The sequence below is a fragment of the Neophocaena asiaeorientalis genome, unplaced genomic scaffold, assembly GCF_003031525.2.
Source record: "Neophocaena asiaeorientalis asiaeorientalis breed wild unplaced genomic scaffold, Neophocaena_asiaeorientalis_V1.1 scaffold87, whole genome shotgun sequence".
Taxonomy (NCBI): Eukaryota; Metazoa; Chordata; class Mammalia; order Artiodactyla; family Phocoenidae; genus Neophocaena; species Neophocaena asiaeorientalis.
In genome coordinates this window covers 1,901,057-1,918,654 of record NW_020175432.1, presented here as the reverse complement: position 1 = coordinate 1,918,654, position 17,598 = coordinate 1,901,057, and the positions used below count along the sequence as shown (strand labels likewise).

Sequence of the window (17,598 nt, the reverse complement as noted above, 5' to 3'; positions counted from 1 at the left end):
CCCAGGAACGCCGTGGGGGGGGGGGGCTCTTGCTGGGACCCCACCCCCCTGAGAGCGGGGCAATAGGAGGGCAGGCACTTGCTTGACCAGGTGGAAGATGAGCCTCTCCAAGGAGTTGTGGTTGGCTTCTGGCAGGTGCTCCAGGACGGCGTAGATGGCGGCCAGCTGCTCCTGCTTCTCTGGCAGCTCTAGGAGGGTCCTGGGGGTCAGCTCCCTGCGGCCCTCACCCGACAGGCCCCAGGGCACCGGGGAGCCTCCTACTGTCTGGGGCCCGGTTTCTCAGCTGGGGGCACGGGGGTCCGTCCTCCCTGACCGGCCACAGCACGTGCTCGAGGCTCTGAGCCCCGACCTCGACCACCTGCCGGCTCTCGCCACAGTGGGACTCACCGACAGCGCGGAGGAAGTCGCCGTACTGGGCGAAGGTCATGAGGGGCTCGGGCAGCTCCCGCAGCCACTGCTTGAGCACCCCGGTGATGGCGTGGATGGGAAAGTTCTCCAGTTTGACTGCCGTGGGGTCTGTGGGGAGGGCGCGGCGGCCGGTGAGCTCGGGGAAGGCAGGAGGGCTGAGCCTGGAGCCCCACGCGGTGCCCTCCTGCCCTTGACACCTACCTGTCCGCAGCACCCACCTGTCTGCAGCGCCTGCCGGAGCTCCCTCGTGCGGTTGGCGGCACCCGACTTGCGGTAGAGGCCCTCGGTGTACAAGCCGTGCATCTCCACGTGTTCCAGAAGCTTCTCCAGCACGATGGGCACTGAGACCTTGTCGCTGGTCAGGCTGTCCACGCACACGCCAAAGTGGCCCGGCTCAGTGCCTGGCTCGATCTGCGACGACGGGGATGGGGGTGAGGGTCAGGCCTGGGCTGGTTGTCCTCCCTGTCACCGCCCCCCCCCGCAAGCCCGGCTTCCTCTGTGGCCACCGCCCCCGCTGCTCCTCATCCTCTCTTGCACGGCTGCCAGAGGTGCTGGGCTGTGGAGGTCCCCGGATGGCTGCTGGCAGGGGGTCCCTGTGTGAAGTGCCACAGTCCCCTCCACCCAGCTGATCCTGGCTTGTGCCAGCCCGTAGGACCCCGCCTCCCTCGTGCAGGGTAGGGGTTTCCTTCCACCTGAAGGCCTGGGGTGCACACACAAGCCTGGCCCCAGCTTTGGGGGGCCCTCTGGGGGCTCTGACAGGACCGGAGTGCGCTCTGCTTCGGGACCAGCCCCTCCCACCAGCGCCGTGCTCCCACCTGACACCCGGCCTTGGCCTTGCACCTAGCACACCCTTCTCCTCCACAGCTCTCGGAACGGCCTCCCCCAGGTGTTCTGGAAAGTTCCCGGGCCCAGCGGGCTCACCTTCCCACTTGTGTAAGAGCAGTAGGTCTGGATCTTGTGCACACACTTCTTGTGGCAGGTCATCTTGCACACTAGGAGGTCATGGTGGGGGAGAGGGAGAGGGCGGTCACTGATGGCGCATCGGGGACCCATGGGTCCCGTGGCCGCCTGTCCCCGTGTCTCAGGACAGTGACAACTGCCTGGGTATTTACGATGGACACGGAGTGGCGGGCTGCTCCTCACACAGGGGCCAAGGGGAGAGGTTACCCTGGCCCGAAAAGAAAGCCAACCCTGACTGGTCCTGGTGGGAAAACTGCAGTGCTAGAGGACTCCTGACCCAGCCTGGGCCCCTGGGGGCTGACTGGTTCCCACCCGGCCTTGGCCACCTCCTGGCTGCCTGACTGGGGGCCGGCTGGCTCCCCCTGGGCTGCACCTGGCTCTCAGGGTCCCTGTGGGGACTGACTGGCCTCGTCTGGCACATGAGGGAGGGGCTGGCACTTCAGGCAGCGAGAGCAGCATGAACAAAGACCCGGAGATACAGCCCAGGGTGACTTGCCCAGGTAGGCGTGCAGAGGGGAGGCTGCGGAGTTGGTGGGGGGGCCTGGGGGTCAGTTGAGGACTGGCCTCTGTCCCAGCGTGACAGCGGGGCGTTTGAGTGGGTGAGGTGCGGCCTTACTGCCCCTGTGGTGAGGGGCAGTGCTCTGGGAGGATCAACCCTGTAGCTGGGGTGAAGGCCCGGGTGCCCCGTGAGGGGTTGGGGACATGGTGGGGGGTCAAGGGTTGTGCGGTGGGAGTCGGGGGGCCTGAGGGGGGGTGGTCAGTGGGCGAGGGGCACTCACCGCTGCAGAGCAGGGCCTTGTCCATGAGCCAGATGTAGGAGAGGCACTGCTCGCAGGACTGGGGGATGCTCACTTGGTAGCTGGCGAACACGTGCCCGTTGTGCTGCTGGACCTGCAGCAGTGGGGGAGGGGGGCCGAGTGGGAAGGTGGACCTCCAACGGGGTGGCCACGGGGCCGCACAGTGGGGACGCTGCCTGCGGCATCTCAGGACCGGGGGCCCTTAAGGCTGGGTAGGAAAACACACACCCGCCCGCGTGCACATGTGCACACACAGACATGCGCACACCCGTGTGCGTGCACGCGAGAACACACATACTCACAGCACGTTCCTGCTTCCGCTTCTTCTTCTGAGCTTTGCTCTGCTGTGAGGGAGCACAAAGGCCAGCTCTGTGTGGGGTCCCCTGGGGACACCCCCACCCCAGCGACGTCCTGGCGCCGGGACCCTCCCTCGCCTGGAGCGGTAGCACCCACCTTGGGAGGCTCGAAGTCGTTCTTGGTGTGCCCGCGGGTGAACTCGTCCAGCAGCGACTGGAAGAGATTGAGGACCAGGTTGGTGTCCTTCTCGCCGCGCTCGGCCGCCAGGTTGCTCACGACGATCTGGTAGTTCTCCATCAGGTCCTTGTAGCCGACATGGATCTTCCCGTTCTGTGGCAATGCAGGGTGTGACCCTCTGTGAGATCGACAGACGGGGGTGCCCGGGGGAGGGCATGGGGTTTGCCGCGGGGGCCCTCCCTGGGGCTGGGGCTCCACGTACAGGGACGGAATACATGGTCTTGAGGTTGCTTCGGAACTTCTCGGTGGCTTCGATGAACAAGCTCTCGATGGGAGTCTTCTGGGAACGCAGGTCATTTATCTGGAGAGGAAGGGAGAGGTGTGCTGACCCCACGTTACCTCAGGCCGGGCATCTGGGCGGCCATAGCTCTGCCCTGTCCCAAGTCCTTCCCTGGCTCCCCTGGGCTCGCAGGGAAACATCCCGGCCCTCTTGCCAACCCTGATTGTCGGGGATCACTCACTGTGGGTGTTGAGCAGCACCCCTGGCCTCCCCCACCAGATGCTGGTAGCTTGTGAGGACCAAAAACATCTACTGACGTTGCCATGTGTCCCCTGGGGGCAGACTCACCCCTGGTTGAGAAACACTGGTTTAACTGGGGCCCTTCCAGCCGCCCCACCCCGGCGCACAGTGCCCGGCTGTGCTCCAGGACGGGGGCTGCCTCAAATGGCCTGGTCATTTCACCATGCCTCCACCCCTTAACTGTCCCTGTCAGCCCGCTGTCTCCCTCTGAAGCTCTCAAACACCACACTGTTTGCTGTGGGACTGCCTGCGGCTGGGGCCATGAATACCCTGAGTGCAGGCTGTGATTTCTTCACCTCTGTCTCACACGCTAAGTGCTCAATCGTTGCCTGGAACTGAATGCATTTTGTAAAAGTGTGTTCTAAGTAAAATAATTTGTTCGCGGTCAGCTGCAGCTGAGCGGCGGGACAAGGAAAGGTTGCAGGACCTACAGGAGCAGCCTGGCAGGACTCGGGTGTGTCAGGTGCCTTGCCTGGAAGATTATTCTGGAGGCTAATGCTTCCTTTTTCTCATGTGTGTGAGAAAGTGGGCCACCGCCCCCAAGGGGCGCTCTGAGACAGCAAACGACGTGTCTTTCAACAGCGGATCTCAAACTTCCTGGGCAGGAACTGCAGGACAGAATGCCTCTGCTGGGCGCCCAACCCATGTGTGCACGTGCACGTGTGCTCTAGATGATGCCGGCAGGGGCGGGGGTCCCAGAATCAGGTGATGCAGGCGTGACTCGCTTCCACACGTTCTGTGCGGCCCCCATAATAAGACAGACGTTTTGTAGCAAAATGTAAGCATCCCCACCGAGCAGGATGAATGTAGGCTACAAGCGACCTCTCAGGAACCCCTGCCAGGTTTTACAGAAAAGCAGCTGATGCCAAACTTAGGAACAAGCGTGTGGTTTCCAGAACTTTCTGTGTGTTGGAACCGTGGACCTGGACTTTCCATTCCCGCCTGATAAAGGCTTTGGTGTGACGGTTTGCAAAACTGCCAGGTGGAGACGGCTCTCTGGGGAGGCCCGGGGCCCCGGCTGGCCCACCTTGTTGAGCAGGAACTCGTCCAGGTACTTGAGCTCGTTGGCGTTGGTGATCTTGCGGAACACCGACTCTCGCCACTTCTCTGACACCGTGATTTTGCCAATCTTGAGGTTCCGGTTCTTCTTCCCTTTGCCTCCTGGCTCCTTGGCGTGCTTCTCGCCGGTGGCGTGGCGGTGCTGGTGGCTGGAGGGGGCTGGGGAGGGGGACGGGAGGCAGGAGAGGCTGGTAAGGGCAGTGGGTTCCTGGGGAGGACTCAGGTTGGCCTCTGGGGCATGGTCACAAGTGCAGAGAACCAGGACCCTGTGCTGTCACACACTGAGGTCCGCAGCCAGAGAGCGCCTCTGGGGATGGGGACCAGTCCCAAAACCCTGCAACCAGGGCTTGGCCCACAGCTGACTCAAGGCCCCATCTGGGGACGGTCCTCAGGGGCCCCAGTGGCTCTGCTGTCCGTCCCTGAGGCTGCGGGAGACCAACCTTCTAGATTCTTCTTCATGGCGGCGGCTTCCAGTACGACTTGCCCGGGTACTGTGTTCTCTGTCTCCTCCGTGCCCTCCAGGCTGTATTTCTTATCCTTGTTCTTATGCAGGAAAAGTCTCTTAAACGTGGATCTGTAGGACAAAGTAAGGGATTCCGCTTAAGCCTCAGGAAATGAAGGCAGATGTGAGGCCAAAGCAAGGGTCCACTTACTGTCATGAGAAATAGCCCTTGTCTTGGTTATCATTGGAAGGGGATGCCACTAAAAATACGGTTGATCTGTGTGAACTGACAGGGGAGTCCGGCAAAAGAGCGAGATGCTGAGCAGACGTCACAGCGTGACCCCATTTGCATATTAAAAAAATTACCCCCCCCCCGTCCCCTCCCCCAAGATTTTTTTATAGGCACAAGGTTAGGGGAAAAAAACCCTCAAAGAATAAATAGCAAATCATGTACTATGGACACTGGGCATGTGATGGGGTGAATGGTGGCTCCACCCAAAAGGTATGTCCATGTGCTAACCCTCGGGGCCTATAAGCATGCTCTTATCTGGGAAAATGGTCTTTGCAGATGTGACTAAATGCTATGGACTGAATATGTGTCCCCCCATATATGTATGCTGAAGCCTAACTCTCAGTGTGATGGTATGGGGGGGGTGGGGCCTTTGGGATTAGGTCATGAGGGTGGAGCCATCATGAATGGGATTAATGCTCTTATAAGAGACCCCAGAGAGCTCCTTCACCACTTCTGCCATGTGAGGACACAGCAAGAAGGTGTCTATCAATCAGATACCAAATCTGCTGGCACCTTGATCTTGGACTGCCAGCCTCCAGGTCAGTCTGTGGTGTTTTGTTACAGCAGCCTGAATGGACTAGGACACTAAATGAAGGATCTCAAGATTCTGAGTCATCCTGGATTACCCAGATGCGCTCTAAAGCCGATGACAAGTGTCTTTATAAGAGACAGAAAAAGAGAAGACACCGGGGAGAGATGAATGTCATGTGAAGACACAGGCTGAGATTGGAGGCGGGGGTGATGCAGCCACAAGCCAAGGAATGCCTGGAGCCCCCAGAAGCTGGAAGAGGCAAGGAAGGATCCTCCCCGAGATCCTCTGGAGGGAGACACGGCCCTGCCCACACCTTGATTTCACACTTCCGGCCTCCAGAACCACAAGAGAGTAAACTCCTATTGTTTGAAGACACCCTGTTTGTGGTACTTTGTTTTGGTGGTGGGGTCTCCTGAAAGTAGGGGGCTCTCTCCTCCCACTGCAGCCCGCTCCTCACCGTCCTCAGGCTCCCGTCCTGAGTTTGGGTCAAAGCTCCCCTGTCCCAGGGCCCAACCTCTCTGCTCTGTGAACCACCTAGAGCACTGTGGCAGAGGCTTTCTGGGGACAGAGCCTTGGCCCAGTTTTTGCTATCTAAGGACCAAGGAGGGGTTCCCGGATGTGGGGATGGAGAAGCTGGGAGCTGGTTCTCATTCCATAAACAGCCAAATGGACACTGTCTGTCTGTGGCCTCGGAGGAGGTGACCCACACTGGCTCTAGGTTTCAGTGGGAATCATTTCACCCCAATGTGGCCACAACCCGAGCTCCGCATGGGTTTCTCCTCACGGAACTGCTAAGCGAACGTCTCCCCAAAAGAGCTTCATATAAGTGCAATCGGCTTATGGGAATTTCCCGGTGGTTCAGTGGTTAGGACTCTGTGCTTTCACTGCCAGGGCCCAGGTTCAATCCTGGTCAGGGAACTAAGATCCTTCAAGCCGTGTGGCCAAAAAAAAAAAAAAAGTGAGAAAAGTGTGATCAGTTTAGGAGATCAGACTGCTCCGGGACTGGAGGACCTGGACACCCTGGGTGTCCTCTGGTGGCCTGAGCCCACACCCCAAAACCCCACACTTACTTAGAATCAACGGAGCCTGGGGACAGCCCAGCATCTGTCCCCAAGGATGCGTCACCCGACTTCTTCTTCTGGATGGTCAGCTTCTTCGTGCTGGGCTCCCCGTCCATGGTTTCTGCAGAAGGCTGTAGGGGAGGGGGGCTGGGTAAGCAAAGGCAGGCGCCCTCTCCAGAGGGAAGGCGTGGGTCCCGGTGCCACCATGCGTTCTATCCACCGTTCCCTTCTGGTGGTGCTTGGACCCTCAGGGGTGACAGCTGCCGCCTAAAGCTTTACCTGAGTCTTGGTCTGGGACGGGGACGAGAGGAGCTTGGAGACGTCGCTCGTGGATAAGGAAATGCGCCTCTCCCTGCGAGATCACAGAAATGTGGCTTTTACTGACAAGGGTGAGTAGGAGACATTTGGGGTTGCCATGACTGAGAGGGAGAGGGTAGTGCTACTGGCATCTGGTGGGCGGAAACCAGGGATGCTGTTCTACCCCCCACCGTGCCCAGGACGGCCCCCACCACAGAGATCGAGACAGCCCCAGGGGTCCACTGTGCCAAGGCTGAGAAAGCCTGTCCTAGCAAAAGGCCTGCATCTTCCTCCATCTCTTTATTCCTTTGGACAGGGAGCCCTCTGGGACAAGAGGCTGGTGATTCAGAGTCACCGATATTTAGCCAACTGGGGTCCAAGTGTGTCGAGAGCTGCTCTTTCAGCCTCTGGGTGCGTGTAATCACTCCCACTGTTGATGAGGAAACTGAGGTCCAGGCAGGCTGGGGAGGGGGGTTGGACCTCAACCCAAGGGACCACTTTCCACAAGGCTGGAGGTTTTCTGTGTGAACGGGGCTCATTTGGACAGGGGCTTCCCCGAGCCTTTCCCCACCCCCTGGGCCCTTCTTCCTTGGGGCTCCCACCCACCTGGTGTCAGCTCTCAGGCACAGAGCCTCACGCGTTTCTGGGATGCATGGTGCTGCCCCGGTCCTGCTCCAGGCTTTGGCTATGTATCCCCCGACCCTGCCCGCCCACCCCAGCCCTTGGAGAAAGGAGGGTACGGGGCTTACTTTGTGGGCGTGAGGGAGACCCCCTCGGCCCGGTGCCGCTCGCTGAGGTCCAGGGACTGGCTCAGCACGGTGCTGGGGCCAGCGGTCATCAGCTTCTTGCCCCGCCACAGCTCCACGGCGCTGGCCAGCCGCTCGGCGTCTGCGTCCCTGTACCGCTGAATCTGGGTGGAGCCTCCTGGGCTCTCGGGCCTGTCCTGGGCCCTCGGGCCAACCCCCAGCTTGCTCTTGTCCTTGGGAGTCTCCGGGGTGGCACCGGGGGCCGGCACGCCGACCCTGCTGTCCAGGGCCAGGCTGGTGGGTCGTTCCACGTGGCCGGGCCTGGGGCTCCCGCCCTGGGCTTCAGCTGAGACCAGGCTGCCCGGTGTGGGCTGCGGGGGCTCCTCGAGCTGCTTTTCAGGAAGAGCCATCTCTGTGTCCGTCCTCGCGTCCCGAGGGCTTTCATCTTCTCTGTCCTCCTTTCTGTCTTCTGCGAGGCTCTCTTGTGGCTCTAGGACGGCCCTTCTGGAAGGTTCTCTGAGGGCGTGCTCTTCCTTACAGGACTCGATGTGCTTGTTCTGGAGCTTCACGTGCTCCAGCCCCCTCTGCCGGCGTGACTCGCGCTTCTCCCGGCTGCTGGGCACTTTCTCGTGACTTTCGGCTGCGTTTTTCTGGGCTGGGGGCGCCTTCTCCGGTTGGGAGCTCTCCACGGAGGACCCGTCACTGGGCCACACCTTGGGCTCCAGCTCCAAATGCTCGCCGTCCTTGGATGGTTCTGGGCCCTGAGAGGGTTCCTGCGCAGCTGCCCAGCCCGGCCCGGTCTCTGCGGTTTCCTGTTTGGCGGCTCGCTGGGCTTCTCTCTCCTTCTCTGCAGCCTTCTGCTTCTCTGCCACCATCTGGCTGAAGCTGGTGGGGGGAAAGTGAAGGGGGTGCTTTCAGGAACAAATCCACCCAGGGCGTTGGGGACCCCTTTTCTACCTGCAGGAGCAGGGGTGGGGGGGGCCAGGTGGCACGTGGCGAGACCCTGGCCCTCAGAGATGCTTCTGGAAAGGGAGAACCTCCTCAGTCAGGGAAGGGGGAGACACGGAATGGCCTCTTGTTGTCATGGCCACCTCTGGTTCAGGGGAACCTTTATCAGGTCTGTTGTGGGAGGGATCTGTTCAGAACCCTCTGAATTCCTTTGGGGTCCCTGTCCTGGTGGATTCCCAGGCCTCGTGTGTGAGCGGGGGTGAGGGAAGCCCCCTGATTGCTGGTCCTGGTGGCCTGAACCCTCCAGCTCTGAATCCAGGTGCTCTGCCAACCTGCCTGGGGTGGGCAGGTGCAGTGGTGGTGCGGGGGTCCCTGGCAGAGACTGAGTACTGCCAGTGGTGACCTGGGGTTTTGCCAGTAGGTGCCACCTACCAGCCCTGGAGCGTCCCTCTAGGGTCCTGTGTGCCCAGATGGCTAGATGCCTGCCAGCCCCTCCTCAGCCTCCCTGTGTCCAGACAGCTCCACTGGCCAGACGGTGTCTCAGGCAGCCCTTCGGTGAGTGGAATGTTCCGGGCTGGGGGTGGGGGGGAGCGGGGGGTTTGGTCCCATCCTGCTCACCTCCTGCGCTGCAGGTGCCCCCGGCAGAGGCTCTGCAGGCGGATGATGGTCTGTCTCTGGAGTTGGTAGGCTGCCCGCTGCCGGTAGCCCCTCCACGCGGCCTGGAGGTACACTGCTGCCTGTGTCCTCTCCAGTGCCCGGCGGACGCGGTAGGACCGCCAGCAGGCCTGAGAGTGGAGGGGGCATTCAGGGGCTGGGGGGCGAGACCCCGGCCACCCCCACCCCCGGCCCCACGGGCCCCCTCAGGACCTGGATGGTGACGGCCGCCCGCCTCATCTGTAGGAAGTGCCTGCGCTCCAGCACCATCCGGAACCAGCTCTGCAGGAGCAGGATCTTCCGCACGACCTCCCGGTGCAGTGTCTCCTGCAGGGCCTGCCGCTCCGTCTCCTTCAGGAAAACCTAGCGGGGAGTGGGCACAGGCGGGGTCAACGTGGCCTCCAGAACCCCTGTACTCGACAGGTCTGCTCAGCCCACCCCGGGATTACGTGAGACCAAGCTGGTGTGCTGACTGACCTGACCTGACCAAGGGGAGTTTTTTTGTTTTTTTTTTTTAAATATTGAGATAGAATTCCCAGAACATAAAATTAACCATTTAAGGTGAACAATTCAGTGGCATTCAGTACAGTCACAGTGTTGTGTAGCCATCACCTGGATCTCGCTCTGAAACATTTCCATCACCCCAAACGGAGACTCCCTGCCCATTAGCAGTCATTTCCTAACCCCCCTCCCCCAGCCCCTGGCAACCACTAATCTGCTTTCTGTCTCTATGGATTTACATGTTCTGGACATTTCATATTAATGAGATCACACAATCTGTGGCCTTTTGTGTCTGACTTCTTTCACTCGGCATGACGTTTTCAAGGTTCATCCACGTAAGCGTGTATCAGGGCTGAATAATACTCCACTAAGTGAATGGCCCACGTTTTGTTTATCTATCATCTGTTGATGGATACATGAATTATTTCTACCTTTTGGCAAGTGACTAGTGCCACTATGAACATACATGTACAAGGATTTGTTTGCACATCTATTTTCAGTTCTTTTGGGTTGACACCTAGGAGCGGAATTGCTGGGCCACATGGTAATTCTATAGGATTAACTCGCTGGGGCACTGTGAGGAGACTTGTCACATCTGGTAGAGCCCTGTTGGGGAGCTGCCAGACATTACAAAGGTTACTGACTGGTTCCTGAACATCCTGTGCTATGGTGTGATGGTCTGATGCCTGAGCCCCACACCTTAGGTCTGCCCCTCTGCCTTCCAGGAAGAAATAATGTGCTGGGCCCCAAGAAACGCACTTCCTCAGCAGAGCCCCTTATTTTTCAGTGAGTGGCTTGGGCCATGGGAGGACCCTGTGTGTAGCAGAAGGTGGGGTACAGTTTGCAGCCACCCTGAGGGGTGCAAACACTGACCTTGGTCTTGCCGATTTGGTAGCTCCTCTTATCTATGTCCATCTTCTCCAGTAGGGCAGAGATAACCTCCCTGCAGGGCTGGGCATTCTTGGGCAACAGTACCTGGAACTGCTCCGTGAAATCCTGGGTGATTTTGGCCGAGAAAAGAAAATCTGCGTTAGTGTTTCTGCCACCCGACAAGAAGACGGGGCTCCAGCAATTCCCTGGTCAAGTCGAGTTTCTGAAGGCAAAACTTGGTTTGATGTGAACAGTACTGACAAAGCTAAAATCTTGGACTTTCTGAAACAGTCTAAAGCTTAAGAAAGACTGTTGCAGACATAGAGCACCGATCTTTCAGTCAGTCAGTGAGTGACCACTGAGGACCTGCTGGGTGCTGGCGTTGTTGGGGGGCAGCCAGGAGATGGACCTGCTCTTGGGGGGCCCACAGTCTGGCTCATTAGAAGATTGAACCATAGCTGGAGGCATGTCCCCACACTGCCCTCGCTTTTCTGGCCTCATTGCACGGCATGTGGGATCTTAGTTCCCCAACCAGGGATAGAATCTGTGCCTCCTGCAGTGGAAGCGCAGCATCCTAACCACTGCACCACCAGGGAAGTCCCAAGGTATGCCCTTTTTAAGTAAACAATTATGCCAAATTTTTAAGAGTGAAGCCATTAATGAGACACACCAGCATTTTCTCCCTTTTCGGTAATTTGCCTTTCCTATTTATGTAGGATCAGAAAGATGATATTTCCATTCTGTGGATGAAAAAGGGAGGCATGCCACAATGAAGCCATGTCCCTGAGGCCATACGGGTAAAGCCTGAACGGGGACCAGGTGCTGCCACCTCTGGTTTCAGGCCCAGTGCTCACTCGAGCACCACACAGCTGCTGCCAGCTCCCAGCATGAGCCAGGGGTTCTCAACCTGGGCCATGTTGACCCCTGGGGACATTCAGTGATACATGGAGACATCTTGGGTTGTCAGAACTCAGGGAAATGGTGTTCCTGGCATCTTGCGGGTAGAGGCCAGGGATGCTGCTCAACACCCAATGGTGCACAGGGCGGCCCTCACCACAGAGAATGACCCAGCCCCAAGTGTCAATGGTGACGTGGTTGAGAAACTGCTGTAATTTGGTCTTCACCAATTTGAGGTTACTGGTGATCTTCTGTGTTTCTAGAAAACCCAGGGAGTCATCTCTGAAGTCATCACCTCCTTGGGCCTCAGTTTCCATATTGGGAAAATAGGAAGCAGGGCCTCCTTGCTGCTGGTTGACAGAATAAAAGAGCTGGGTATAAAAGTGTGTATTACAGAAGATGCTCAATAAAGGGCCGAGCTGCACAGGGATCTGCTTGTACAGTTCCCTCTTCCCCACTTGGTTTAACACACCTCTTGCGAGGAACTATGTCCCCGACCATGAGAAAAGAATGATCTGGTACAAATGCCAACAGTGCCAGCCAGCGTGAAGAAACCCTAATGGAAAGTAACCTGCCAGGCTCATGCTCCATAGAAGCGCTCTTTCTGGAGGTGGCTAGTATCCCAGGCAGCTATGCATGTGCATGAGAGCATCCTACCTGGAACGTGTACTTGGCGCTGTAGCCCGACCTCCGGATCCGCACGGTCTCCAGCATGCCTGTGTAGCGCAGCTGCTGCAGCACCAGCTCATCATCGAAACACAGCTCTTTCTGAAACAGGATTGAGCAATCAGGGCAGATGCCTGTAGGTGGCTGGGGACGGGATCCCTGGGAAGAGGTGTCTGGAGTCCCACGTGACTGCCAGCCCTCGGGACTCCAGATAAGGATGCAGTCAGGGCACACCTGTGGGCTGGGGCTGATCTGGGAATGTCCTCAACCTGGCAGGCGTGGGCACCTGGAGGATCTGTTTTTTTTTCTTCCTTGCTCCAGACGTTTTTTTGGGAATAAAGACATGGGGCCACTCAGCAGTGATGCCTAAGGCATTCATCTCTTCTAGAAAACTTGGCCATCTGATCTGCTCTATTCCCTGTTGTCCGGGAGACAGATGCCACTTCTCACTGCCTCACTCAAGATAATTTGCTGCAAAGAGTTATTTCCTAAAGGCCCCTTTCCAAACCTGTTAAACTCATTCTCTGTGCCACGTATCAGGGTGAGTAGTGGGGATTTGGCAGACAGAACACACTGCTGGGCCCCCCGTGGGAGGTGTCACAGGAGAGGGGACCCTGGGCTGAGTCCTGAGGGCCGAGTAGAGGACAGGCGGGGGGGCGGGCAGGGAGCAGCGGGGTGAAGGCCCGAAGGAGGAAGGGGAAGCCGAGGGGTGGACAGGGATGCAGGGAGACGCTTGCTGCTGGAGGGGTGGGGGTGAGGGGGAGGAGGGGGTGAAATGAGGCTGGATCAGTGAGCTTCCAGCCCAGAGCTCAGGGGCCTGGACTCCATGCTGGTGGGGGTTATTTTAAGTGGATAGAGGGGAGGGAATGGCACGAGGGGAGGGATGTCATGATTGGGTTGGGGGGGTGTTTTCTGGTATGTGGTGGGCTCTTGGAGACAAGGGATTCTACTCAATACACTAAAATGATAGCACAGCGCCCCCTACAGCAAAGAATGATCTGCAGGCACGGCCCATGTCCAAAGCAGGTGCGAGTGTTTCCCGAGTTGCCCAAAGCTGAGGCAAAATCCAAATGGGTGGAGAAGACAGGCCTCATTCTGCTGCTGGTGGAAGGTGGGGAAGGGGGACAGAAATCTCTGAGATGCCACTGGGGGACCAGGAATGGGACGGGAGGGGAGACAGAGTGAGTCCAGGTCCTCGCCTGGGGACGGAAAGCCGTGGCACCTGGCAGGGCCGAGCTGGGCTCTGGACGTTAGCAGAGCGTCCCAGGAGCAGGGGAGAGGCAGGGAAACAGGAGTGGAGACAGAGAGCGTGCGTGAACAGAGTCGCCAGGAGGCACTTGCTCAGAGATCGGTTTGTGCCCGGGAGGGAGCCCAGGTCCCAAATGGCCTCCAGCAAAGTCCCTGAGGGGATGGAGTGGCTGGTGGGCCCCCGGGGAGAAGGAAGCCTGGCTGCAAGGGCTGAGCCCGCCACTGTTGGCCCCCACTGGTGCTCTGTCTTTCCAGAAAGTTCAGGATGAGCGGCAGGCTCTGTTGCCTGACTTCAGCCTCTCTCTTCTAGCACATTCTCTGCACTGATTGCCTTTGGGATATATCTGAAGAGCACCCCCGACCTGTCCCTCTTCGGACAGACCGCCATGTTCCAGAGGACGTCTCTATTCTTGGCTGGTCACCAGGTTGCCTCTGCTGCCTCCTGCTGACCCCCTCTACCCCCAGCCGGCTACAGCACACATTTACAGTTCCCGAAACCTGTGTGGACACTTGCTTCCTTGAGGACTCTCCCGACCAACCCTCCCTGCTCCCAGCACCGCCCCCCCCAACAGGAACACCCCTTGCCGAGCCACCAGACCTCGGCTTGGCTTTCACCGCCCCTGAGACGTGGGAGCCCCTCACCTTCTCGGCGTTGGAGCGGATGCAGCGGATGAAGAAGGGCTCTGCCTTCCCCAGCGCCTCCAGGAGCTTATTAAGGGATGTCTGGGGAGAGAGGGGGAAGGTGCTGAGCTGGGAACCCCAAGGACACACTCCTCGGTGGGAGGGGAGCCAGGTCACCTGCCTGTATCGGCGGCGGGGCATCTGTGCTAATGTGGGACATGGGAGGTTGCAGCGTGACATTCTGACCAGAGGCTGTGCTACCCCGGGGAGCCCCCAAGGGAGCTGAGGGGTCCCCATGGCTGAGAGCCACCATCTTCCCAGGGCCCTCCTGCTTCTGTCTCAGTGCGGGGAAGGTGGTGGAACCAGATAGACTCTTTCTTGGATTTAAAACACGGGTCAGCCTCAGAAGGGACCATGGATGCAGTGGCTTTAGTCTCTGGCCTGCTGCTTCCAAAAAGGATTTGTGGTAGTTCCTACATGGGGTAATTAAAAAAAAAAACAAAAAAAAGGGCCAGCGGCCATTGGACCCCACTGAAAAAAAGAAAGAAAGTGTCCCTGAGCTTCCTGGCAACCAGGTAAAAAAAGGGAAACATGACCTAAGGACACAGTTTGGTGGTCACGTCAACACACATGCTGACTCGTGACTCTTTTAACTTGGTGGTTCTCAACCAAGGGTGATTCTGTTACCACAGGGGAATTTGGCAAGATCTGGAGACTTTTTGGTTGTCGTGACTGGACGGCGCTACTGGTATCTGATGGGTGGAGGCTAGCGATGCTGCTGAGCATCCCACAACTCATAGGACGGCCCCCACCACGGAGGATGACCCAACCCCAAACGTCAAGCTGTGACGAGGTCAGGAACCCCCGGGCTAACAGTAGGCTGCCTGTGTCGGGTTTGTTTTGGCCCAGCCACGTGAGCGTCAGGCTGAGTTCAGCGCCGCCTCCTGCCCCCTCGGGCCGCCACCTACCTGGAACTGGGCGCTGATGCTGGGCGGTTTCTTCTTCTTGTGTAGGTGCAGCAGGGACTTGGTGGTGCGGTCGTGCAGGGTCATACTGATGATGAGTTTCAGGGATTTGGAGTCCAGCAGGTTCTAGGATAGAAACACAGGGTCCGGCCTGCCCTCCCAAAGCCCCAGCGGGCACTGGGAGACCTCTCGGACGTCCCCGGAGCCACAACAATGCCCCTCCCAGGTGGCAGCTCTGAGGCTCAGTCTTGGGGTTGTGCTGTCACAGACAGGGTGGGGGCAGGTGGGCCTGGTGGCGGTGACAGGGGGACTGAACCTGGGCTGTGTCCTGTGGATGGCGCTGCCTCCGGGCGGGCCGGTTACAGCCTCTTGTGGCCCGAGTGCCCAGAAGCCAAGAGCTACAGAGTGCTGGCTTCCTTCCTCGCAGCTCAAGGAATGCCAAGCACCCCGTGTTTCCACGTGCGCTCATCCGGCCAGCCCTCCCTCATGGGCCAACCCTTACTGTCGCTGACGAGGGGCACTAGCGCTGTCCCACCTGTTGGCCAGACTGAGGGGTTGCTTTATACTCTCCGTCTGCACGCTGTACGTAGAGACTAGACAGAGCGTCTGGGTGCACTTGACCCAAGGCCGGCTGCTGGGGTCTTGGCTGCCAGCGGTGCACAGCTGCCCCCTTCCTGACAGGACCACCCTGGCTGAAGGGCCTCCTCTCCCTGGACGCCCACGAGGTGCTGCAGCCATCCCGCCCTCTGGAGGTGGCTCGCAGCTAAAGACCCCTGATGTGGGGATATGACAGAAGGGTCCCATCGCCTCTCGGCGAGATAAGCTCTGTGGTAAACACTCCTGGGCTCCCCGGGGGATCAGGCTGAGCCCACCTCCTGGTTCAGTCTTGACCCTGCCCAGACTGCTTCCCCCTCCCTCCCCCACTTCGGGTTTCTCCTGGGAGCTCCCCCTTAAACGCCACTTGTGCAGAGATCCCCATCACAGGCCCTGCCTCTAGGAAACCCAAACAAAGACACCTCTGTATCATTTCAACAGGAGACACTGTTTTCTAGAGGGGAAGGGGGAGATGATAGGAAAGGGAAGGAATCAAAGAAGCTTGAGAAGTTAAAAGTCACCTCCCACCGCCCCCCCGCCCCCGGCCCCAGTTTTCCAGAAAAACTTGAACCAGGCGCTTGCAAGGCAGTGTCAGACGGTGTCGCACGTGTTTACCTTTGGAATGATCTGCTTTTGTTTGATACCTTTACTTTTCCTGTCAAAATATTAAAAATGGTTTTGTGAACAGAAGGAACACGATGTCTGGATCTGGGTTAGTTCAGCAAGCCACACCTTGCGGGTTAGATGGAGTGAGAACAGAGAGAGGAAGAGAGTCCAGAGGCACAAGTGCAACGAGGCCGCCGCCTCGCCGGGGACCTGGTGGGCTCCCCTGCACATGTGTGGGGGACTGCCCCTCCTGTGACTGTGCACACCGGCCTCACTGGGCCAGCGGCTGCCCCTGGGGTGGCAGGAGCACCTGGTCTGGGGGCCACTTGATCTGGGAGCAGAAGGGGCGGCTGGTCATCTACAGGGCAGAGCACAGGGCTGGCTATGGGGGAGCTGGGATCTCACAGGACGATGGTGGGATGCCCCAAATGGGGCTTCGGGACTTCCCAGCTCTATTTGCTACACGTTGGCAAACATCAAGCCGGTCCGCAGAGACCCTTCCGCCCCGGCCCCGGCAGCAGGGCAGGGGTCTATCTCGCAAAGAACTGAGATGGGGCCTGGGTAGGGGAGTCTTTGGACTCGAACTGGCAGAAGGTTAAAAATGAAAGCTGATCTTTTGGCCAAGGGAGGGGGGATGACCCCTACACTCTTATACACTTTATGGAATCTTGCAGAGGAGAGAAAGATTTTTTAAAAAATTGCAGCTTGGCCTGTTTTTAAGACCCACTGAGGAAATGGTTCCCCACAGATTTGCAAGATGCTCGGCTGTGAGGTTCTCTGTGTGTCAGGTTTCATGTTAATCCCGGTGGGGTGGAATAAGGCATAATAAAAATGACTTTGCAAACAGGCTCCACGGCAGGCACAAGCTTTGCTCTCTGCTGGCCTGAGCCCCGAGCGGTTGCGTGTGCCCATTGGTTGAGGCTGCTGCCCACCTGGTATGTGGGTACGAAAATCATCACCCCTGCTTTGCAGACACAGGCCAAATGCTCACAGCACTCAGGTCATGCAGTGAGTTAGTGGGAGGTCCAAACCTAGTCTGTGTGGTTTCTGGCCCTTTGTATCACGTCACGCCCTCCAAAGCAGGGTCACGGGATGCGCGGAGGCCCGCAAAATTGTACACCCTGCTTCTGACGGCTTCTTTATAAGCTCACGGTGGCAAAGGTGGGGGTGGGGCGAGGGGAAGCAAGACTTGCTCTGCACATTTGGGGGCAGAAAATCAGATGCTTCGTGGGGGAGCATTCCTGTGAAGCTGTGCTGGCCACTGGGGAGCTGGCAAGGATTTGGGTCACAGTGCAGACACCAGGGAGGGAGTATTACGAGGACCACTTAGCGACGGCTGGTGTGAGAACAGAACCACAAGACAGCGGAGCGTTTAGGGCG

The 17,598-nt window shown here is 58.5% G+C and overlaps 1 protein-coding gene across 10 annotated transcripts in view; it reads right to left on the bottom strand.

The window, feature by feature from the left end:
* Positions 1-17,598, bottom strand: part of MYO9B (myosin IXB) — a 72,448-nt gene that overhangs the window by 5,721 nt on the left and 49,129 nt on the right. For 9 of the 10 annotated variants that reach the window (XM_024767519.1, XM_024767525.1, XM_024767522.1 and 6 more), the window contains 20 exons: positions 16,228-16,267; positions 15,022-15,144; positions 14,075-14,155; positions 12,176-12,286; positions 10,625-10,747; positions 9,464-9,613; positions 9,215-9,381; positions 7,652-8,533; positions 6,885-6,957; positions 6,615-6,736; positions 4,719-4,852; positions 4,247-4,437; positions 2,902-3,000; positions 2,619-2,792; positions 2,468-2,509; positions 2,148-2,259; positions 1,330-1,400; positions 627-819; positions 388-516; positions 83-188 (listed from right to left, as the gene is read on the bottom strand). In XM_024767519.1, the coding sequence (XP_024623287.1) occupies positions 83-188; positions 388-516; positions 627-819; positions 1,330-1,400; positions 2,148-2,259; positions 2,468-2,509; positions 2,619-2,792; positions 2,902-3,000; positions 4,247-4,437; positions 4,719-4,852; positions 6,615-6,736; positions 6,885-6,957; positions 7,652-8,533; positions 9,215-9,381; positions 9,464-9,613; positions 10,625-10,747; positions 12,176-12,286; positions 14,075-14,155; positions 15,022-15,144; positions 16,228-16,267 (3,123 nt within the window). The remainder of the gene's footprint in view (positions 1-82; positions 189-387; positions 517-626; positions 820-1,329; positions 1,401-2,147; positions 2,260-2,467; positions 2,510-2,618; positions 2,793-2,901; positions 3,001-4,246; positions 4,438-4,718; positions 4,853-6,614; positions 6,737-6,884; positions 6,958-7,651; positions 8,534-9,214; positions 9,382-9,463; positions 9,614-10,624; positions 10,748-12,175; positions 12,287-14,074; positions 14,156-15,021; positions 15,145-16,227; positions 16,268-17,598) is intronic. The other variant, XM_024767521.1, reaches the window with a different exon arrangement.